Raw genomic sequence first — 24225 nt, 5'->3', positions numbered from 1 at the left:
ACGTTCTTTTGAAAACTTTAAGGGGTTAAAAAGTGACAGTGAATGTAAACAGCTGTTTGCCTCAGTCTTCCTGTAAAGAAAGCACTAGGACATAATGTTTACATGCAAACTCTAGTGTTGGCGATAATTTCTGATTTATTTATATCGTCATATATTTATCATCTCTGATTTATTGGTGTGTGATAAATATTTAAGAGGTCCCACCAATTCAATTTCATCAGTTTTACTATGGATTAGTACTTCTCAGGCACTAAAGCTAAAGTGTAACATAGTAATATAATGTAACATAGTGTCAAATAATATTAATCACAAAATGTCATATATTGTTACACACTAGTTTTGTTAATAGTCAAATCCATTTTGTTGCACTGCCAATAAATGTGATATATGTTCATCCCTACGTAACGGGACATATCCTCAGTGTCCCATTCTGTTTTAATTCTCTGTTCTTCTCTGTCTGTCTCTGGGCATGAGTGTGTAAGAACTCTCAGTGTTCGCTGTGTTTGGAGTCTGTTGTTTGACGGTCAGAATGCTAATTCTAATTAGGTTATAACTATTGTGTCATGTACCAAATAGTAATTTTACATTCATTTCTACTGTTAAACCTCAGATCTCTCTAGATGCTTGTCTTACATTATCTTTTCCATCAATCATTTTTAATTAAGTTTATTAATTTAACTGTAATAACATTAAATGGCTAAACTGACTTTCTATATTATGTGAAAACAGTTATTTCTCTGTTGTTCTTTCAGTTAATATGTTTAATAAGTGTGTATTAATGTTTATAAAAGTATTTACAGTATTTACAACCTAATTTCTAAACTATTTATAAACACTTTATAAAGGAGACTTTTTGTAAATGGTAAAAAAAAATAATTGGCAGCAGTATGTGGTATTGTCCTGTCTGAATATAGCCCACCAAAACGTGTGTCCAGAAACCGTAAAGCCAGTGGTTACGGGACCTCGTGAATGTATTGCGGGTTGGGATGCCAAAGTGTCTGGGATACAGACTAAAGAGTTCCTAAGATGAACAGTATCTTGTCACAGTGTATTTTTGTACAGATCAGTATCACATTTGGTCTTCATTACAGGTGCTCCTACAGCCATTATATTAATATGACCTAAAACATATTAAGTAAAAAATAAGTTAGGATAGGATTAACATTAAATTGGCTTGTCTTCACTCCTCACTCGTATTGTTGTGTCTTGGGTGTCTTTCACCTTGTCGCTGGTCATCTGGAGCTCTTTTGCTAGGTACTGACCATTGCATACTAAGAACATCTCACAAGACCTGCCTGATGTTTTGGACATTTTCTGAACATTAGGCAACAAAAATACTTGGCAACAGAAATTATTCAGGTGAAAGTGGCAAAAAAAGCACTTTCAGCCTTTACAAATTGTTTTTTTGTAATTAACCATTTAGGCTTTTAAGTTTATGCAATGGTGGAAAAATAGCAAAATTCGTTGTTCAGTATTTACTAATTGGCCTTCATCTATATGTTTAATTTTGGTATTTTTTTTTATTTTGCTGCATCTCTAGGACAGGTGTAGTTTTAATTGACACCTATTTACAAATTAGATTTAACAGGCCAGCATTGATAGTTATGATAGGAACAAAAACTTATACAACACATATTCTTAAGTTAAACATCACTTAAAACTTGTAAATCTGGAAAAACATATATATTTTTTACTATAATTATGCTTACCATTATTTTATATTAAGTTATGTGTTTGCATGAGCAAAAACACACTTACTGTCCATGTAATTGTTTTAAACAGTTTTTTAAATTGTCCTAATACTTCTTCTTTCATTATTGGAGCTCACATTTTAATGATTAATTTATACAAATATTTAAACCTTGTTGATACCTTGTTTAAGAAAATAAATGGCATGAAATATGACTTGTCTTTAAATAACACATTTTAAATCCATTAAAAAAAGAAAAGTGAGGAATTTTTAAGTATTAAAATTTTATTTGCTTTATTTGTGTAATGGAAAATGATAAAAACGTACAGTTCAGCAATATCGCCTTGGCTAAGATAAGTCAGTGTTGTTGTTTTTTTTGTCGATTTTTTTTTTTTCGTTTTTGTCTTGTTTTTTATCATTTCTTTCTTTCGATAAGAATAATCAAATAATATTTATAATTATAACAATATACCCATATGGTTTTGAGGAGAGCAAAAGAAAAAAATAAAGTGTGAAAATAAATTATCATAATAACAATTATAATAATAACGATAATAACAATCAAGCTTTATAAACATCTGTTTTCCTTGCTAATCGTGTCCATAGAGTCTGTTTGGAGGCAGTCACGTCCGTGGAGTGTGTATATCCCAGCATGTCGGCACAGAATAAGCAGTCCTTCTATATTCTCTACCTCTCTCACTTTCACTCTCTCTCTTTCTTGCTCTCTCTTTTCTCTGGTTTAAGAGTCCGAGAGCCAGGCCCATGCAAGCCTTTACCAGTGGCAGCGGCTGATGGCATCAACACACACACACTCATACACACACACACCTACACAGTGACTCGGCTATAACACACATCCTCTCTTTCCGGGCAGTACCAAAGTGACTCAGTACAAAATAAAGAAAGGCTAAAAGCATCAGGTGCCCCCAACCCCCTCACCCCCCTACCTCCCCAAAACTCCACACTCTTGTTAAGTCAGTGTCCGTGAGGGATGGCGGGTGGGGGTGGGCTTTTAAACAAGCAACATGTCCTCTTTACACTCCGGCCTTTCAGCCTTAGGCAAAAAAACAACACGAACAGTGTCTCTTTATGGTCGTCTGTTACAAAATGTAACCACCTCTTCTTATGTAGCGCTCAACCAGGATGTGATGGCGAATAAGCTCCCAATACAGCCTCTCTGATCTGTGGACGTACTTGTGAAGACCAGTGGTCACCCACTTTGGTCACCAACTACATCTACTGGACATATCTTCTTGCAAGTTTTACTCTCAAACCAAATCTTGTTCACCTGATTCAAATAGCCAGGGATTTCTGGAAATATACAACCTATTGTGAATGGATTCCTAATTTGTGTTCCTAACACTGGAAAGTCAGGAACACAGTCTGGAATAAATTTGCATGGATCAAAATTCATGGTAAAAATTCATTTGAATAGATTTGTACTTAAATTTGACATAGGTTATCTGATTTATCTGCACCGATAGGGACATTCCTTGGAAAGCGACCGCACATTATGGGTATCCCTTATCAACTAGGATATATTATAGATGTTTTCCACTACAGTACAGTGGTACAATATACTTTATCAAATCCCTACATATTGTGGTGCCTTGATTTAGTACTGACTATTATAAAACAGCTCCTGAGATGGCGTGTGCACTAAAATAGTTTTAAACCTACTCTCAACCAAGAGTTGAGTCAAGTATGCTGGATTAGGCTTGGAAATAAATCTTGCAAGAAGTTAGATGTCCATGATTTGTGCTGGTGACCACTGCAATAGGTGAGGAGCATCTGAGATGGCACTACTCTGGACGGGACCTCAGTGAGGCTCGGCCCAGACAGGTGAGCGGCCAGCATGATGTGGGTGAGCGAATGAGGGATGGATGGGAGTTGGAGTGGGCAGCATGTGGCCTGCGTGGCTGAAAGGTGGCAGGTGGCCCATGTGGGTCATGTGGCCTGCCATGGCCCCGGTGGAGAAGGGTGATGTTTTGTCGTGCATGCACTTGGACAGCTCCTCGAAGCCTTCGCCTGCCCGTTTGCTGCGCTTGGACTTGCTGGACATTTTGCGGTTGCGCGTCTGGATGCCCTCTTTCTTCATGGTCAGTGGTCTGTTCACCTAGAAACCAAGAAAATGTGAGAGAGGTTAGATGGTTGCTTAGTAGGTTCACATTTCTTTCCATGCCTAAAGGTAAAATTTAGGACACTCAAAACTTTTTTTTTTTTAAGAGATGATCATCTATGCTATCTAAGATTTCAAATATGACATTTTTTTTAACTTCGCCCTTGTTTTGGAAAATTAGCTGCTTTTAATTACTGCTTTCATTTAATTGCCTGTGTAATTTTATTTATCAATTCCTTTGAGGCTGAGCTGTATTGGATTACAAAAAGAACCATTTAAGTTGCATGCTGTGATGCTCATGTTTTTAAAACAGAGCATTTCGATCATGAATATCATTATATAGTTGAACCACCATCCGGCCATGACCAGGCCTACTGGTAAAAAACGTCCACCCTCTTTTCTTTTGGGTGGCCACTTTGTTGCAACTCGTCATGCTTGTCCCATTAATGGCGAGCAATGATTTATTCCCAGGATAAAGTAGCTAATGTGAGCCAAGCTGAAGACAGAAAGACGCTGAGTGGCAGGTCCGTCCGGAGGGGCTCTCCTGGGGGTAACGCCTCCCACCCACCCAGACAAAGCTGGTCCCGTCAAAAGGCGGAGAACGGAGAAACGGTCAGGCTGACAGGCACAGGCTCCCTTTACCTCCCACAAAAAGCCCGCTTATACCCCTCCCCACCCAACCGTTGCCCCTAAGAGAGTTAAAAAAAAACGTCCACTGGGACTTTACTTACGTTGTGCAGTTTGAAGTATAGGCCGCAGGCGTTACACACCGGGTCCCCGTTGCCGTTGCGCCTCCACAGCGTTGTGGTGGTGGTCTGACAGTTCGCACAGCAGGTGCCCGCGCGCCGCGCCGCAGACTGCAAAAGGACAGACACGAGACACGTTAAGTGGGCGCGTTTAAAAACGACACTTCATATAACCTATTGAGACATTGGACACTGTTTAACGGGACCAGTTATAAATTTATAAAATAGACAGAGATTTGTTTAAAACACTTTAAGCACAGTTTACTAAGTTTGTAAATGTTTGGAAAAGTCTGGAAAAACAATTGTTGTTTTTGCCATGTTTAAAAAGACACCTTGTGCCTTTGTAATCCTGATTTTTCTGTTTTCTTTAATAAAAATGTAATAAAAATTAATAATACGTAAGTTAAACTATCACGTAAATAAAATGTTTGGGAAAATACTGTATTGAAAAAGTGGGGAAAGTGAGTTGGTTTATAAAAAAATACAGAAGACCTCAAAAAATATGTAACATGTTTACAATCTGATTTTTTTAAAACGTGCGGTATTTTGGGTACTGCATAATTGCAGGCTAAATCTAAGATCTAAACTATAGAATGAAAGGGTAAAACACAGAGCATTTTTGTCGTGTTTTCCATGTACGTCCTTACAAATTCACGTTGGATTAACACAGTAAATATTTTTTTACACTAAATTTGCCTGCCAAATTTGCTGTGTAGAGTTTGGGTGTTCCCATATTTATTATACAGCACTGTTATTTTGTATAGTAACGCACTGTGTATAACTTTGTGTATAACACAAAGACTTGTATGTATATATTTGGGGAACCTTTTCCTAATATGTCTATTGAAGTCAGGCCTGCTCCGTTTCACATTGTTTTATTCTAATGTCTAATACTTCGCTATAAGCTGCTCCAGTTGCTGGCCTCCTGCACTGTGGGCTAAATACTTCAGTCCATGATAAAGATCTGCTGGAGGAGCTAGGGGTGACGAATATTATGGCTGTGTGTACTCCACTGCACACAGCATTTCCAAACCATCCCACCGTCCCCGAATCAGATGAAAGAGCGCGCGAGTTCAAACGCACCAAGTCGCTTCCAGGGAGTAGCCTCGATCGGCCTAACTGAATATATTCTGTGCATTCATACGAGCTTAATTTAATTTTCCAATTTGTGCCATGATGAAGGGTTCGGAGCGGGGGGGGAGGGGGGGGGGGGGTGGATGTTGGGTGATGCTGCGCCTGGCCAAACGAACTGCCTCTCTGTTTTACCAAACTGCTTCACTGCTGTTGGCTGTTGATGGAGTAGTTGAGGGCGCGTTAAGTTTTTGGAGTTTTAGGGTGATGCTTAGTGAGAGAAAGAAAGAGAGAGGGAGTGTGTATGTGAGACAGAGAAAGAGAGAAAGGGAGAGAGAGAGTTGATGTGGGTGCGGTTTGGGGGGATTGGGGGGGTTCTGTGTCCATTACACATCAATTTTTCACACATAATAAGAAACATTTATAAGCGTACAATACAATTCCCCCCGCAGCCACGAGCCTTTCGTGTCCTCTGTTCGTTTACGGTTTACATAAGCGCTTCTGGTAGCCTCCTCATCCTGCATTAGGATGAACAACTTCAGGAAAAAAAGCTAAAAAAAATACAAGAAGAAGAAAAGGAGAAAAAATGACAGAACGGATAGCCTCGGAGAAAAAATGCTAAAAATAACGGCTTTTTTAAACCTATACAGCTCTGGAAAAAATTAAGAGACCACTTCAGTTTCTGAATCACCTTTTCTGAATTTAAAAGTATTGTCATTAAGAGCATTTATTTGCAATAAAGTTTTAAGAGTTCAGAAATATATATATATATATATATATATATATATATATATATATATATATATATATATATATATATATATATATATATATATATATATATATTTATATGGAACGTTTTAGTCGTCGTATAATTTAAATAATAATACATGAAATACCGCACAGTCGCATTCCGATGCTGAGGTCGGTGCCAACCGTGCGCGCACAAACAAGAAGACCGCGAGCGCATAAATCCATTTATTTTCCAAAATGCCTCGCGCCGTCCCCGCCCCTCACACACGTACATACACACTCATACACGTATACACACAGAGCGGTCCTGCTGGTGCTGCCGCTGCGCTGCGGTGTGGTGTGTGTTTTGCGCTAATCGCTTTGCAGTAAAGGCGTGTTTGTGTGTGTATGCGTGTGTGTGTATGTGAGAGTGTGTATGAGTGTGAGACGCGGTCCTGCCGGGGCTCAGAGAGAATGCAGTGGGGTTTGTTGGAGACGGAAGCACCCGGGGAGCCTGGCTTCCTTATCGGGCGCGGGCAGATATCCGGATAGGAAACAACTGGACGGCCTTTGAACGCGGAGCTCTGAAAACACTCGAGCCCAAAGCTGCGCCCTGCGCCGCATGGAAAAGCTTATGGAGTTCTCATCTGGAGAGCACGGCACAAAGCTGGCTCCCAAAAGATACCCATTATTGTGTTATGTGTAGTATAATAATAATAATAATAATAATAATAATAATAATAATAATAATAATAATAATAATAATGTCCCAGTCCACTTAAATAATTAAACACGGACTGCAATTGGAAATGACTGTAAAAGGACTCATACAAGAACAGTGAAGATTTATTCTAAAAAAAGTTTTTGGGGTACATTTTTGTTCACCAAAGTACAAACCGTGAAAATGTACCCTCAAGAAGGAACAACATGATCATTCAGGTCCAAAGTAGGGAAAAACAACTGCAAATGACAAAGGGTGCAAGCCCATGCACAAGAGCTTTTTTGTATTTCTATTTCAGAGCTGTGTATAAAAAGCCTCTGTCTTGCAGAATCACTGTCCTAGAGTCGCTGTCCTGCAGAGTAGCTGCCTTCCAAAAAGATTCTGTACAATAAATAGTCCCTGTCCCATAGACAGTCCTCTGGCCTATAGAGTCTACAATATATACTAAAGAGAGTCTATATTCAGTATAAAGTCTATGTGCTCATAAGAGGCAAGGAATTGTAGAAGCTTCAAAGTACTACAAAAGTCCATGTCCAGTTAGAAAGTTTTTGAATAGAGTCAGTGTCCTTACAGAAAGTCTTATAAAGTCTGCATCCTATTGGAAATCCCTGTCTGTGTCTTATAAAAAATTATATTATATAAAAAGTTATTGTACTATAGACAGCGACTATGCTATAGCATGTCCCTGTCCTATATAGTCACTGTCCTAATGAGCCTCTATCCTGTACAGTCACTATAAAGTCTCAATCCTCTGTAAAATTTAGAAACAAAGCCTCTATAGGGAGCCACCATTCTACAGAAAGTCTCTGTTATATTGTGAACACAGCCCTGTCAAGTATCTGCCGTACAGAGTTTTAGTATAAGTAATTTATAATTTAATAAATGTGTTTCATTGATCCTTTACTGGTTGAAAGAAAGAAAAATATAAAACATAAAAAAGGAAAACGAACTATTGCTGTTTAACAACACCCAAAACTGTAAAATTATTATTATTATTATTATTTTAAGTTGCTATGTACAGGCATATTTATGATTTTGCTGTTTAAATGAATCCAGTGTTAATGAATCCTGCTTTATAAGTTACTCTAAAATTCAGATGTTTCCTTTGCTTTAGATTTTATTATTTAAAAAGTTTGAGAGACTTTTTTCCAACATTTAACATGAGGCTTGTTTCTGGTTTTCCCCATTAGGTCTTAAACAGTGAGCAAGATACACTTGCTGGAATGGCACAGGACACCCAAAAACAACTGATGATGATGAGGTAATTTGTTTATTTCTAGCACTGTAGTTCTATTAAACTGTTGGCCATTGTCTCATTAATAGGCCACGGGTTCCTTGGACTAAACTTAGAAAACACTAAAGCAAATCATCACAAAATTCTGCCTAAATGCGAGGAAGTTTTCTGACATGTTTCTCAAAGACAATGCCGTGCTGCGTAACGGCTAACTGGAGAACCGTGGGTCTCCAAGGGATCGGACTGGTGTAGGACAAGGCGTGTGGTCATCACTGTGAAGGGTCAGTGTGTGCAGCTGTCCAGTCAACGTGCCGTAGTGCTAATTAAGTCAGCGTGGGCATTGGTATCAGTGACAGTATCAGGACTAGCAGCAATAATGATAGCAGTAACAATAGCAATAGTAGCAGGATTGTAACAGGCAGTGTAGGGGATCACCGGAGGGTGAGGGCGACAAACAATTCCAGGAAGATCATAGGGAAAATATAACTTTCCTGGAATTGTGCTTATTCTCTCTGCTCTGGGCTTCTATTTAGCCCTCGTTCTCACGTGTGTATGTGTGTATGTGTGCGTATGACAGAGGTTACGGGTTAAAATATCTACTCACCAATCTGCGTTTGGGCTTGATGAGTGGCCGGTTCTGACCGTTCATTTTGTGGTAGAGGCCGCAGGCATTGCAGAGGTAGTGGCCAGTTCCATCTCTCCTCCAGAGAGGAGTGGAGGTAGCTCCGCAGTTCACACACTCACGCCCCTCTGTGTAGAATTCAGGTGGGGGAAAAATCAAAGACAAATTTTATATAATTAAGAAGTTCATATTTCATCAGTTAAGTCAAGTAAAGCATCTACATGAATAGTTTTTTTTTTGTTTTGTTGCAGTACTACTGTAGCCTAGTCTACATGCGCCTACAAGCCAACGTGAAGCAATCTGGTCAGGAAAACCAGCCAAGCTAATTAGCCGATATATGTAATCTGACCCCTCCCATTGGCAGCACATTAAGATATTCCTCATGATATAAAATATCTCTGTCAAAGAATGACTAGAACAATAGACATCCTTGCTTGACTGGTCCCAGTCCTGTCACATACCCCCAGTAAGATCATCACGGACACAGACACCTGCATGTAAAATAATCCTCCAGAGCATTGCAGAGAGGCATCAAGGGTATGTCCAAACCCCAAGGAGCCCATTAGGAATCAGCGTTGCATAATTTAGCATTGAATTTATCAACATAGACATATTCAAACTCTGCTTCAACAACATGTCAACAAACCTCTAATGTTTGATTTTGACCCTTGAGTCACATTTATGTAAAAATCTTCCACCAGTTTCTACATGCCTTTATTCTACATGCATATATTGGTTGAACAACGGTGTTTGTGAAATTTAGATGTCCAAATTTAGATGAAGCTCCTGAAGATTCATATTCATTTCATACCTTCCTCTGCTCTCACCTCTCATCTCTCCCTAGAGCATCTCTCCATTATTCCCATTCTAATGTGAAGAACTACCTGTCCCACCCAGGCCAGAGAAAGGAATCCGCCCTGGACAATGGAGGTGCTCCTGTGGAAGTGTGTGATGTTTAGTAATTCACTCATGCCGCCTCCCTTGTTCTCTGTCACTATTCCAGTGGAGCAACAGACTGGAGTGGTTTCGGCATGTTTCAACTACTCTGTGTTTCTGGGAGAGCGAGGACAATGTGGCTACGAGGTGTTGAAGCCATGGGGCCGCAGGGTTGGGCCCTGAGCCTCAGGCAACAGCAGTAGGAGAGGTTGTTCAAGATGCCCACACAAATGCTGACCCCTTGACATGACTTGGAAAGCAGAACGGTTTGGTTTCACCGAAGTGTGCAAAGTCACCAGTGTTGAATTCAGTGTTACAGTGTCCTTTTGCACCAGGCAGCTTTCAACAAGACTGAACCCAGAAGAAGCTAATCCTACAATAGTGATTGTATATAATAGATACATTACCTTCTTCTAGACTCTGAAACTTTGTATTGTTAGCGTCTTATTTGCACATGACCCTATAGCATTAGAAAAGATAGGAATAACAGTTTTCATAGACTCCCCTTTGAAGGCTTGCAAAGGTTGTGAAGCTTGTTTGCTGAACCTAATTCTGCATTCAAGCTGAATACAGGGCACTCTTGCCAAGAGGTAGAGATTATAGGATTGTCAGCGTTTAATGATGATTACATATGTCTCTTTGTAAGGATGACAGGCTGCTGTGCTGCTCTCACTGTTGTGATCAGTGCCAGTGTTCAGCTCAACAGCACACAATGCCTGAAATCAAGCTTTTTCAAGGGGGGTTTCAGCTTCGTTTCTACTGGACTTTCATGGCAAAAACGAGGCAATTTTAGTACTTCCAACTTCATTGGCACTGATTATCACTGATTATCATTTTATTTTATCTTCATTATTATATGACTAACTATCATTCTTTAAAATTAAGATGATTCAATCTATGTTTGTAACAGAGGCGTATAAAAGAGAGTGAGAACTTTTAAAGCACTAAAGAACCTACACTTGATGTAAAGGTTGCTAAAGTAGTTTTTCTATGGCATCACTCAAATAAACTATTAAAGCAATTTTAAGAGTGTTGTTTGTCCATGGATGAACATAAAATAATAGCAACAACAATATCTACAAAAAACATTACAGTAAGGTTATATTTTTAAATAATTGTTCTGCACTGTTAAATTACAATAATAATGATGTTATTTTTTCTGATATTTAAATCGCATCCCCCATCACTACAGATCATAAACGGGCTTAAATGTGTATAAAGGTTAGTCCTCAGAGTTCTAGTTTAAAAAAAAAAAAAAAAAACCTAGGCTGCTGTGGTCCGGGACGGCGTGTCCCTGTGGAGCTTTGTTAGTGTAGGGGGATGGGGTGGAGGGGGGTTAGAAGGGTGTGATTTGGTGTACAGGATATGGCAGGAGCCAGCGCGTCGTGACTCCTTCAGGAATAAAAACGCAACGGAGCTCCAGTGCAGACGAAAACAAGCGCACAAAACTGTGCAAAACGAAAGCAAGTGTCACGCCTCTTAATAATTCAAAAAGAAACACTTGGCTTGTTTATGTTAAGCTTAAGTTGAATGTGGTTGATCTGACCGAATGTTAATATAAAAAGATCTGTAAAATTGGCGCCTATTTTATTATATTCAAACTAGTCGCAAATTAGTTTAATATATAATCTGTGTAATGTAGTGTCTATTTGATAGTGTTTTTTGTCTAATCGTCTAAACACACCTGACACAGCATTACTAACACCGTTTACTTTGTTTATGTTTGTTAGTATATTTTTCTCAGTGAATGGCCTTTTTATTAGGGACTCGTTTTGGTGGGACCTGCTGGAGAACCATCCTGATGGAGGACAGAAAAAGGAGGGAGATGGAGGAACGACTTGTCTCTCTAATTTATCTAACCAGTATAAATAACAAACACGAAGGCAGCCCTGGTGTTTTAAGTAGGCCATTATGTCAGAGAAGCCTTTCTTGACAAAAATGGAAAATGGGAAGCAAATTAAGGCTGATTGTACACATTTCTAGCTTGCAGGTTGGGATGTCAGACATTATATTTATATTTTTATGGGTATATATTTGTATGGGTATTGCAAAGCACCCAATGCATTATATATCAATTATTATGTTGCTTTACCTATATTTATTGTGTTATTCACTTGATATAATAACTGATCATTAAAAAATGCACAAGGAGCCTCACCTGAGCTCGAGCGGGTCTTGCTCTTGCATTTTGGCGTGAAACTTGACGGGGAGCCTCCAAGCAGGCTGCCCGGGTGGAAGAGACTCGCACCGTAGTCGTGTGGGGCGGGCAGGGAGTACGCGGGATATGTGGGGATTGGGTGATGGGCGGAGGGCGCTGGGGCGCCCATGCCCAGGCCGGTGCGCAGTGGACTGCAGCCCTCCATCTTCATACCGTCGGTCAGCGCCACTTGATACTTCACGGCTTCCTTTTCGTCCATCCTGGTGGCGGAGGCGGTGGGTGAAGAGGGTCCTGGGTCAGGGGACGCGTCTTTGGGCGGGGTGGGCGGGAAGTTGTAGAGCGGGTGCGGGCTCGCGTGGCTCGCAGGCGCGGACACCGGAACAGGGCTCGTGACTGAACCAGAGCTGGAGCTCGAGCCTCCGCCACCGGCGCTGCTGCACGGGTAGCCCGCACTAGCCGCGTGCAGGCCGGCTTTGGCGAATGGACTGACCGCCCAGGCGTTGTGGTGGTGAGCTGCGGAAAGAGCCGCCTTGCCGGTGTCTAGCCACGACAGACCCGGGCTGTGGATGAGGTGCGGCCGGCAGACCGGACTGCCCGCGAGACGAGCTGTGAGGGGGGATGAGGGGGACAGACACTGTTATAACACATTTTAAGGCTAAAACACAATCGTTAAAAGTAAATATAACTAATTAAAACTAATATATGATTGTGAAAAAAGATAAGAATTGATGCAATATTATTCAAAGCATTTGGGTAAAAATGCAAAGTGACAGTATTCAATATTTAGGATCTGCATTTAGAATTTTCTTTTTAATCTAACACATTAAAAAATAAATTCTTTTCAACTTAGTAAACTCTGGAAAGTACACATTTCAAACTAGAAAAAGAACAAAACATATTTAAGAACGTTTAATAAGAATGCGGTATAACAGGATCAATCCGACATCAAGATGGAAAGAATGCATCGAATACTAATCATTACAATGCAATAGTTTCAGATTAGATGTAAAGGTATCAGATTAGAAAGATAAGATTTTAATCGATTTTAGACTATAAAGATTTGACAGATTAAGATCAGAAACGAAAAGAAAAGAGTATATTTCAAACGGTACATCCACAAACTCTGTTCCTACCTGTTGATTCACTTCCAGAAAAAACACACTCGACATTGAGTTCAAACCTAAACTGCCTTCCCACTTATGGAACTTTTTACAGATTACATGTACAGCAAATTAATCCAGCATAGAATTTCGCCAACCGTCAAGCCAACGCCTTGGTAAGTCCTTCTTCTCGAGTTGAGATAGTACTGTTTCCCAAAGGACTGAATATATTTACAGATATAAACTATAACTAACCTCAGTATATATAACCTTTACATTTAAAAATCAACAGGCCACAAACAGGACCTCTTCTTCATTAACTTCCAGAAGAAGAACTAAGCGCGGTTGTCCAGTGATTTTTTTCGTTTGGATTTTGTATCCGGGAAGTGCCTTGCTCTCTCTCACTCTCTCTCTTTATCTCTCGCTCTCCCAGCCCAAAACAGAGGGGGGACAAGTGACATGAACTTCCCTTTCCTCTTTGTCCCATTTACTGGACAGATTTTTTGCATGTGTAATTACGTGTCAACACGTTTTAAGTGCATGAGAGAGAACCCCCTTAAATAACAACCTAATATTTTTTATTTATTTTATTTTATTTAAATGTATGGTTTCAAAGCAAAGCTCCTAATTTAATCTATTTCGAATTTTGAGAAATTCCTTTCTAAATTTTAAATTAAAATACATTTTGTATTCCAACGGCAGCATACTGAATCCAACGCCAAATAAAGGCCTACATTTTTAAATTAGGCTAAACCACAGTAATTAAACCTTTATTTAAAAACTTTGGTTGGAACAGTTTGCCCATGCAAAAGGGGCTCACAAGAATAAATAACATAAATTTTATGTTATAATCACGCTGGGATTTTTTTAAACGACAAACGTCAAATATTTTTTTTCGCAAAGCCTACAGACATGTAGTGACCGGGGTGATGTTTGTTTGCGGAGCCTCATCTTGCTTTCTGACCTCCTTTCTTGAAGAAAAACAAACCCGATCTCAAAAACATTAAATAGCGGTCCATTATTGCTAAACTGTGCACTAAAATAGTGTTCATAGTGTTCTGTTAATTATGCGTTATGAAAATAATAATAATAAATATTTTTTATCAATCATTTTTATAACATACTGTTCAGTACACTGTAATTGTAAAATGGTTTATAAATTAATATAAAGGTTCTTCGCATTTACAGCTCTTTAAAAAAACGGTTCTTTATGAAACCTTTATTTAATTAGAGAATTGATGATTATGTATCATGAGCATACATTTAATTTTCCACATGTGCACAACCGCTCTCTTACCGTGCGCTTGGCTGTAGGACACCCTGGCCCTGGAGTTAGGGTAGTACGGGTTGCCTTGCGAGTCCAAATGGTTTAAAAACACGTCCACTTCGTCCGGGGGCAAGAGCGGCGCCATAGGCTCCATGTAGTTGTGAGCGAGGCCGTGATGGTGAGAGTCCGGGTGCTGACCGTTTAGCACGGCATGGTGATGCGCCATCCATCGGGACTGGTCAGCCACCTCCATGTCTCTGGAGAGGATGTTTTTTTGTGGTGGGGTTCAAAAAATAAAAATGTACTTTTAAATGTTCTTGCTCACTCTCTGAGAACTGGGATCATTTATAGTTCCAAAAACAGTTGAAGTTGAAGATCAGGCCTTCTTTGGCTTTGGTGCGAAGACCAAATAAGATGCAGAGGTTGACAGCGTCCTCTTCACTTTCTGCGCACTTCTTGTTGAGTTGGAGTCCTTCTTGTTTTGCTACAAAATAAAACAAAGCATTGCTTTACATTTTAAACAAACAGAGTGGTTTAACAGACACATCAAATCGACTCGATTGATCGATTTAGGGTTTTAATATTTATAGTAATTTAAATTATACATCTCAACTCCAGTAAGATGACTACAGGCAAAGATCCCCTGTCCAAACAAACCCCGAACTTACAGTTTACTGCTTTCCGCTCCTCCCTTAGTCCGATGTAGAGAAAGTTAATCCTGTTGACATATTGCTAGACCCAGTCTAGTCTGATGCTCTGATGATCTGAGTTAAAACAAGTCTTGAGTCTTTTTTTCTGCTGCCGAGTCGAGCCGAGCGCTGCGTGTTTAATGAGCTGCGCCTCTCTGCTCTGTCTGAACTGGCGCCAGTGCATTCCATATGACGCGGGCGAGGGGGCGGAGCTACAGGCAGGCAGTGACGTTTTTAATTCACACCCGTTTTCCGTACTCTGCGCACTCAGCAACGCTATGAAGCATCGAAGCCCCGCCCCCCATACGTTGTGATTGGCTAACCATTTAAATGCGTAAAGCAACCAAAGCGGCAAGGATGAGCTGTGGGCTAATCCCAACGCGAAACGGGCGGGGCTTGTAGGAAAACGAGTGGGGAGTGAAAAAACAAAACAAACGCTGGGATGAAATAAATAACGTCGCTGTTGGTGTGACCTTCTCCGCGCTAACCAATGAGGGGCGGCGCGCGTCGCTATTGGCTCAGGTCGAGAGAGACAGATAGAGAGGGTGAAAGAAAGCAAGAGAAAAAGAGAGAGAGAATGAGGGAGAGATACATCAATCAGAGGGGGCAGTTTTATTGAGATCTTCTAGCTTTCTTACAGCTTGGCGCTCAAGGTTGATAACGTCTCTCTCTCTCTCTTTCTCTTTTCTCGCTTTCCATAACAGATTGATTTATACATTTTCACTGTATTTTTTACCCTGAATTATCCCTTGCTAATGGAGCACTCTGCTAGATTTATGACACAGAAACTATTAACCATTAAATAATTACACATATAAGCTAGGTTTAATCATTGTAAGCCAGTAGGTACTGCTTGTTCACCTTTTTTTTGTAATCATTAAATTGAGTATCTCAAGTGACGTTTACTGAATAAACTAAAAAAAAAACAGACAAAATGGAAAATTACTTTATCCTTTCAAGCATTTTACCCATATCAACAACTTTAATGCACATAATGCATTCTTTATTTTACTTGCAATTATAGAATGTATGCATATTTATGATATAGTTTTTAAATATATTGAGTGGGTTTAAATAATATACTAAATACCGAATCTGCAAATTATACATTTTAAATTTTAACGCTTCACACGCTATTTAAACTTTCTATTACAACTCTAATAGCTATTTTATTTAACGATGTATTTATATAAAAATAGATAGATAGATAGATAGATAGATAGATAGATAGATAGATAGATAGATAGATAGATAGATAGATAGATAGATAGATGTGCCAATGCTACATTTTTTTTTGTTACGGCAGTAAAACACTCATCTGCCCTGATCACTGATCATTAGCATACGCCTAAAACAACAAACTTTTAAAGGTTGTTTTTCGCACGCGGGTGTTAAGCAAACAAACCCACAGCCTCCCCAGCTCGTGCATTAAGTGGGGAGGAGTGGAGCTTTATGGTCTGTAAAAGCAGGGGGCCGGTGTGGCGCGCGCCTAATTGTTTTTAATTAGCAGTCACGACACTCCTCTTTTGAAAACATTGGGGCTTCTTTTGCGGGCGATCTTGGGCGATCAAACGACCCTTTACATATTAATGGACGGTGTGTGTACGTCGCCCTCGCGCTGGTGCCGACAGGTCGCGGGTTTTTGGCCGAGCAGAGCCAAAGCGCGGACCATTAGCAAAGGCTTCGTTAAGTCTCGCTCGGTTGGCATGTCTCTCGCGCGCTGAATCATGCGGGGCATGAAGACACAGCGTCGCCAATTAGGTTGATAAGTACAAAGATAAAAGCTGGGAGTAGCTCGAGCCGCCAAGCCGGTGTAAGCGAGCTTTAATAGACTAAAGTATTGCGCTCATAGGTCTAAAAGTAAAGCGTTACGATATTTATTTCACATTTATTCCATATTTAAATGTATTTAAACGTATTATTTTATTTATATTTATTTTAAATATTAATTGTTGAATTAATCTGTGTATATTTGTCTGTAGATTAATTGTGAATGTGGTCATTCATTTATTTATTCATTTATAACACAATTTATTTTATTGTATATTTAATTATTTGAGATATTTGTAATGTATTTCACATTTACCGTTTACTTAACGTAAATGCCTTTTACTTCACACGGTTTTTTATTTTTCAGTAGCCTATCGCAATTCCACGGCCACACCCTTGTGGCATAGCCCTGAATGTAACGTTTTATGGCTCACTTTAATTAATGCAATTATTCAGTTCAGTGCTTTCAGTGCTGACTTAGAGCTGCTCACCTGTCCTCAGGTAAGCCCTGCAGGCCAGCAGCGCCACTCCTCAGCTGCGGATTCACACCTCAACGCAGCCCCGCGGGCTCTGACACCGTGTACCAGCGATTTGTGTGTATTAATTATTCATTTCACTCCACTGCCACCATGGAGGAGCCCTTTAGCTTGACATTCCAGGCTCTTGGAATGCCATTAGGATGTAAATAGTATCACCTGAGTGGGTCTGTACTGGTGATTCAGGAAAAGTCTGCAGCGTTGGTTCACTGATATTGTATTAGTTTGCAACGAAGATATGATCTGTGTTCACGCATTGTATTTTCATTTGCTTCCTTCATACACATTTGATGATTGTGATTTTTGTGCATAAAACGGTAGTGATGTGCCTTATTTATTTTCTAAAAAGAAATACAGACAAAAAAGAAAACAAAAAGAAAACATAAAAGAAACGTGATTTAGAACGTGATTTAAAGGCAATAAGCGGCACGAGCTCCCAGACCAGACCGGCCGCCTAGCTGACGCCGCCGCTTGACGTCACTGTACAAGAGCAAAGGAATAGAAAGGAGAAGCGGGAGGGCGGGAGGGAGTTCTTAAGGTATGCGAGAAAGACTTTAGGTGCACGAGGGCAGGACACACTTAATTTACACACTGCATCCCTATATTGTTTATATCATTCATTAAGTTATATGCCTAGTCGGTTTTGATATAGTTATACCATAAAAGAAAATTCTAAATCAATCTGTAACTTGTACTTGCCCTAATCAAAACAATTTAACGTAAAGATCAACTGTCTGATTCAGATTATGCTTGATCAAAATGTAATAAACCTAAAAAAATATAGAGATGCAAGTTTTTAAGTGACAGCATCGGACTTCCAATAACAGTTTTTTTTTCGCACCGTGTAAATTCGCCGTTTTGAAGTTGTTTTTTTTGTTTTGAGAAAATAAAATATCTGTCAGACTATATTCGACAAATTATGCTTTCATGACAGCACTATGACTGTGGCAGCGAGTGTCAGAAACTAGTGGTTATGAAATTACAGTAATTATGGACTTATTAAAGCTCAATAACAATAATAACACCTTAGTAACAAGTTTGTATAGAAGCTGTTAATGTGGCCACAAGTTCAGGGCCATGGTTTCTCCACCTTAGCTAAGCCTGCCTGAACTTTTCCACAAGCTGTGTTGATAATGGCTCTCTTTAGTATAAGGCAATTCTCCCAGCAGGCTTCTTTGAAGCAGGTCTCTGTTAAATGCCTGTGGTAATCAAGCAGGGCCCGAAGTGTGGGGCACTAATCTCTGAAATCCTCAGTGAGACTGATGCACTTGAAGTGGTGTATCTGTCAACGTGGTCGTTTGCTGCAGTTAAAAATATATATATATAAGACTGGGCCTTCTGTGTCTTCTAATACAGGCTTCTCCCAAGCAGCACCATAGAGGAACTCTGAAGATCTCTGCAGAGTAACACTTCTTTAAAAAGCATTTCAATTTAGTTTTTTTATGAGTGAGAGTGGAGAAACTTCTTAAAGTTTAAAAGACACTCCATATGATACAGCTAAAGCTACTATACCATGGTAATCTTAGCTAATAGGGGTTCAAAAACCAAACCCACTACATTTGCCCCGCTTTTTCTGCGGGTGCACTGACAATTTGCTTTATCTGTCAAACTAGAATAAAAAACATGGGATTTGTTGTTAGTCTATATGCAATGTAATTATTCAATGTCAATGATGAGCTGGTTTAACTGACAATAAACAATAAATACTTGGATTTTGAATTTCGCAAAATTAACCACACAAACTTTGGAAACATTTGGGTAACATTACGCTAAACGTCTAGAGCACACTTGAAAGTAGGCCGATATGCATAAAATGGAACACAAATACACAAAAAGAAAATGATTATAGGAAGAACCGCTTTTATACAAAAGCTGTGTAAAGAACTCTTAAAATTCACACGCACAATTCTTCTATAAAAATAGTTATTGACCTTTACAAAACCAAATATGTTGTTTATGGCATCAGCCAGGAATCCTTTCCTAACACCTTTATTTTTAAGAGTGTAACCCTCGGTGCTGTCACATAAACCACTGGAGGCTCTCCCCATCCATTGCACCATCCTGCCTCCTTATTGCTTATATTAGTGGAAGATGGAGGGCAATCGTCCCTATAATTAACAGGTGCCCTCAAATAGGTTTGCCTCTCTATGGGCCAAACCGAGGGGGATTGTGGGGGTGGAGGCGTTTGGAGGTTGCCACAGAAGGGTTTGTGAAGATAAGCAGACTTGGATCGGTGGGGGATGACACAGAGCAGGCTGAAGCAGCATTGTCCTTTACTCACGGGTAATTAGATCGTAGCAGGGCACTGGAGGCCAGGCCCAGCAAAGTCAACTAGCTACAGCACCCTCTTCTCCTGGGTCTTTTTTTCCACCTCAATGTACGCTCACGAGTTCAGCCTTCCGAAATGGACACGTGATTATATTGACGGGATGTGTATATGGCTTTAAAGGCACTTGAAAGTTTTCCTTGCAGTCAGAAGTGTGACTTCTTTATCAGCAGTTGATCCCAGCAGCACTCATAAATCTGCACGGTGATGACAGGGGGAGAACCCACACCCACTTTGACAGCTTTTTGGCCGGCTCGTGCTGCTCTTCGTGGAGGCAGCTTGCAGGTTAAAGCTGAACACTGCTATGGCATCCAAACACAGCAAAAACACTGCTGGATTATTCATGCCCAGGTGAAGTGTAAACATGAAGGTTGTACATTTAAATAAGTTTCGCTTATATAATCTATCTATCTATCTATCTATCTATCTATCTATCTATCTATCTATCTATCTATCTATCTATCTATCTATCTATCTATCTATCTATCTATCTATCTTCGTATAAACCCAAGTGGAAAGGAGTTATTTGTCTAGTACCAATTGTAGGACCTGTAAAAGAGCGGTACACAGCGTCAAATAACCACGTGCAACGAGGTGCCTTGGCTTATATTCATTGAAGACCCCAACACTGTAAACACAATAATATATAACACGCAAAAATACCAGCACATGAATCTTAAACAGACATGTACAATTGAGATTATTTTTGCATAAATTGTAAAATGTATGTAAACTCAACTAAAAGGGTATTATTTGTCTAATAAAAATAGTAGGGCCTATATAAAAGCCATAGGTAGTAATAAAAACACACTAGTTTTTAGCATATATGTAAGTTTGATAACCACGCCACCAAATACTATGAATTAATATAAAACCACAAAAGCGAACAAACACGTGTATTTGCATGCAGAGTTGTCACGGCCCTGTGCCTTTACTGCAGTCCGGTTAATGTTGTACATTTGTTCGGTTTTGTTACGAGAATGCAGGGAAACTCCTGTTTTCAGGGTGTTTATAAGATGCCGTGTGTTTATTAACAATGATAGCGTAAGCGCAACATAATAAAAACGTATCATCAATAATTATTCCTTTGGAAAAGAATACACCAGTGCCTTATAAAAATATCCTGTTTTCCGAAGTAACGTAATCATGCCTTGATTCTTTATATAACAAATAAGTGCCACAGATATTAGAAGCTAATGGTGTTAAACAGAGAAAAGAAGAACGATTCGAACGACACAAATGAATTAATAAATATAATCGCATTATTTGAATAATATTGGATAATAATGTTTATTATTATTATTATTATTATTATTATTATTATTATTATTATTATTATTATTATTATTATTATTATTATTATTGTTATTATAGCCAATGCAAATCATGTCTAAATTATTTTTGCAATCCACGTAAAATCGTGTTTTGTATTTGCGGGAATATTAGAATTCCTCTTTGCATGAAGCAACTCCTAATTAGGAAAGAAAGCAGGAGAACATCCTCATTATCCCTAAACACGCTCCGCTGCCAGACACCCTGGTAACCAGCTCTCACGCGGTGTGTGTATGCATGTGTGTGTTTGCATTAGATTGTTAAAGTGTTTGTGTGTGTGTGCACGCGCGCTCGATACCCTTCTTCTGCCTGTATGTCATAATACACACTCAGAAAACGGCTCTTACCCGCGTGCACGCGGTCTCGCGGTGGTTCGTCCAAAGAAATCTCGCCCTGTCCGTGTCAGCCTGGGAGGAAGGAGCGCGCGCGCAGGTCCGGTAGCCAAGACAAGCGCGCTGCACACTGACCGCAGACTTGGAAAAGGGTGCTGTGGCCTCTTTAGCCCACCTCTCTCTCTCTTTTCCTCTCTGTCTCTCTCTCTCGCTTCCTCTCTCTCTCTTGCTCTGTCAGCCAATCCCGCTCTCCCCTCGCTCTCCAGCTCTATGGCACGTCCACCAAAACCTCCTCCTTCGCTCGTGCCCGCAGTTGGCGCTGTAACTGACCGCCGCTGCTGGACAGTGCCAACATGCGCATCCAACCAGCTCGTGTACAGTGAGGGAGGGGTGGTGGGGATGTTACTGGCACCGCAAGTGTTGCATCACACCTCATTTTGAGCGTTTAATCAATTTAACTATTGTGAACAGAACAAAATCATCAAATGGAGGGTCTCGTGTAGCTATGGTGGACTTTAGTCACAAGGCCCTTTCTCGCAGATGCATTTCTAGTGTTTTTTTTTAGGTATAAATCATGTTACAATTTAGTTTCATATATTTTTTTTATATTTCAAAAACTACAAAATAAGTACACTTCAAAATGAGACACTTAGATAAAACTGTAGGTTTATTATTCAGTAAAAAAAACTAAGGTTAAAAACTTCTTGCATTATTTGGAAATCCGGCAGACTTCTATTTTAAGACGTGGAAATTATTTAACAGAATTAAGTGTGGGCTTACATAAAGAATTTAAAATGTATAATGTGTTAACAAACATGAATAAATAAAAATATATTATAAACAATGAATAAAAAGAAGTAAAAAGTAAGGAAACTAGGTAAATAATTAAAATATTAAAAATAAAATATTTTATTTCGAAGTGATTTAAATATGCATGCTTGGCTTTGCATCAGTAAGTCGCCTCCCTTGAGCAGCCCCTCCTCCTGTTATTGTTATTATTATTTTTAACTCTCTCACACGCACACGCGCGCGAAGCAACTTTTAAAACATGCAAAGCCGCTGCAAATCTCCAGCACGAGACCGCGTGGCCCGGCTAGGTTCGCCCTGGTGCAGCGGCTGCTGGCGCAAGGCAGGCAGGTGCAATGGGGGTGGTGTTGGAGGGTATTGAGTTAGGAGGGGGGCATTCTGGAATTTAAAAAAAAGAAAGAGAGAGGATAAGAAGTGAACTCTGACACTATTAATTGCATTTAAAAATAAAGCAGCAAAGCAGCATCTCGCGCATGTGTAAGCGTGTTTTCTGCGCTGGTTTGTGGCTGTCAGCGCGTGTTCTGTCTGCGGGATTTAACGATAAACATCAGTGCGCTCTTGCTTCGGCCAGGGCCACCCCGAGACACGGAGAGCGCAAGGCAAGAGCGAGCTCTTCTGCCAAACTTCTTGCACCGCTTTTTCTGCTCTGAAAAAGCGCTAACTTTACATACAGCGCGTTCACCAAGCCCAGTCATTTAGCTATATCAACACTAGATCTGGGGGCTGGTTGGCACTGTGGGCAGAGCGTACACATCCTAAACGATCTTAATGCGCCGACAAGCTGATATAGCTGATAATTCTTATATTACAGAGAATCAGATTACCTGTTATCTATTTACTCCGATTTATTGCGCTGGAAAACAATGTAAACGGTGGGAATACAATGAGAAACAAACTTCAGCATGACAGAAGTGTCTTATAATGCCATATAATAAATACACTGTACTGTAAGATCATATATGGCATATATTAAGTACACTTCACCACAATAGGCATGTCACATAATACACAATGCCAAAATACTGTACTATAGCATATACTCGTTTATAATTCTATAACAGTGTCAAAATATACAATATAATACACTATATTACATCAAACAGCAAACTCTCATATAGTCCCTATATTGGCTTAGATTAACATATCATACATCTTATTGCAGCACACTGTCTAAACACACTGTTTCATGCATCATCACATAACATACTTTCTCATTGCACCACACAACACATTGCCTCATAGCTAATATCTCTGTATATCTGTATCATATAATTAACACTGTATCATATTACTTTTAACACTTTCTAGTATTAAAACAGACGTATATTACCATATAGAGTATAACTGCTTCATCATATAATTTAAAACACTTTCATTCTTTCTGTTCCATATTATTTACCATCTTATACTGTCTTATAATAACATATAACTCATAGTGCCATGTTACACACTGTCGTTGTGCTAGTGCCATATCATTTCATACATATTAGCATATAACACACTGTCTAATAGTACCATAACACACTGCCTCAGGTCACCATGTAACACACTGTTATATAGGACATCATATGTCCTATAGTACCACATAACACTGTCTCATATTGCAATATAACACTAATTTCACCATATAACTCACCACACCAAATCATTATGTAACACCCAGTTCCATAGTACCACATAAACCCTCTCCTAAAATGCCGTCATATTACCACACAACACAATCTTACCATATAGTACCAGACCCACATTATCACACATGACACACCGTGCATATTGGTTTATGTAACACACTATTCATTTTATATTGCATTGTAATAAATGTGTGTTATATGGTGTAAAAGGGGTGCAGAAACCCCAGGCTCAGAGATAGCTCTTCTACCTGATGATGAGGAGGATGAGGAGGATGATGATGTAAGAGTATTATACAAATATTAAAGAGTTTATTTTTATTTTAAAACGAGCAATACTAGTAAAAATAATAATAGTAAAAAAATAATTATTTTTGAAAACACAATATCATCAAGAACAACTAAGGAA

The 24225-nt window shown here is 39.4% G+C and overlaps 1 protein-coding gene across 3 annotated transcripts; it reads right to left on the bottom strand.

Annotated features, from left to right (window-relative positions):
• Positions 1-1957: 1957 nt before the first annotated feature.
• Positions 1958-21527, bottom strand: gata2a (GATA binding protein 2a). Of its 3 annotated transcripts, none has more exons than XM_049471744.1 (6): positions 21397-21527; positions 14427-14880; positions 12031-12635; positions 8918-9076; positions 4541-4666; positions 1958-3806 (listed from the first exon to the last, which is right to left on the bottom strand). In XM_049471744.1, exons 2-6 carry the CDS (start codon positions 14647-14649, stop codon positions 3510-3512), a joined length of 1410 nt encoding a protein of 469 aa, XP_049327701.1. In that variant the 5' UTR covers positions 14650-14880; positions 21397-21527; the 3' UTR covers positions 1958-3509. The 3 variants fall into 3 exon arrangements, with proteins under 3 accessions (XP_049327701.1, XP_049327700.1, XP_007228786.1); XM_049471743.1 differs by lacking the exon at positions 21397-21527 and adding an exon at positions 15065-15270; XM_007228724.4 differs by lacking the exon at positions 21397-21527 and adding an exon at positions 15065-15268 and having other exon boundaries at positions 8918-9063; positions 12030-12635.
• Positions 21528-24225: the final 2698 nt, after the last annotated feature.

This window comes from Astyanax mexicanus, chromosome 24 (assembly GCF_023375975.1).
Source record: "Astyanax mexicanus isolate ESR-SI-001 chromosome 24, AstMex3_surface, whole genome shotgun sequence".
In the NCBI taxonomy this organism is placed as follows: domain Eukaryota; kingdom Metazoa; phylum Chordata; class Actinopteri; order Characiformes; family Acestrorhamphidae; genus Astyanax; species Astyanax mexicanus.
This window is presented reverse-complemented; position numbering and strand designations above follow the sequence as displayed.

Coding starts and splice junctions, on each gene's coding strand:
- gata2a (XM_049471744.1), bottom strand. CDS start 14,649: ATGGAGGTGGCTGACCAGTCCCGATGGATGGCGCATCACCATGCCGTG. Junction 12,636..14,426: donor GTCCTACAGCCAAGCGCACG/GTAAGAGAGCGG, acceptor CCCCCCTCACAG/CTCGTCTCGCGGGCAGTCCG. Junction 4,667..8,917: donor TCAAGCCCAAACGCAGATTG/GTGAGTAGATAT, acceptor GTCCTTTTGCAG/TCTGCGGCGCGGCGCGCGGG.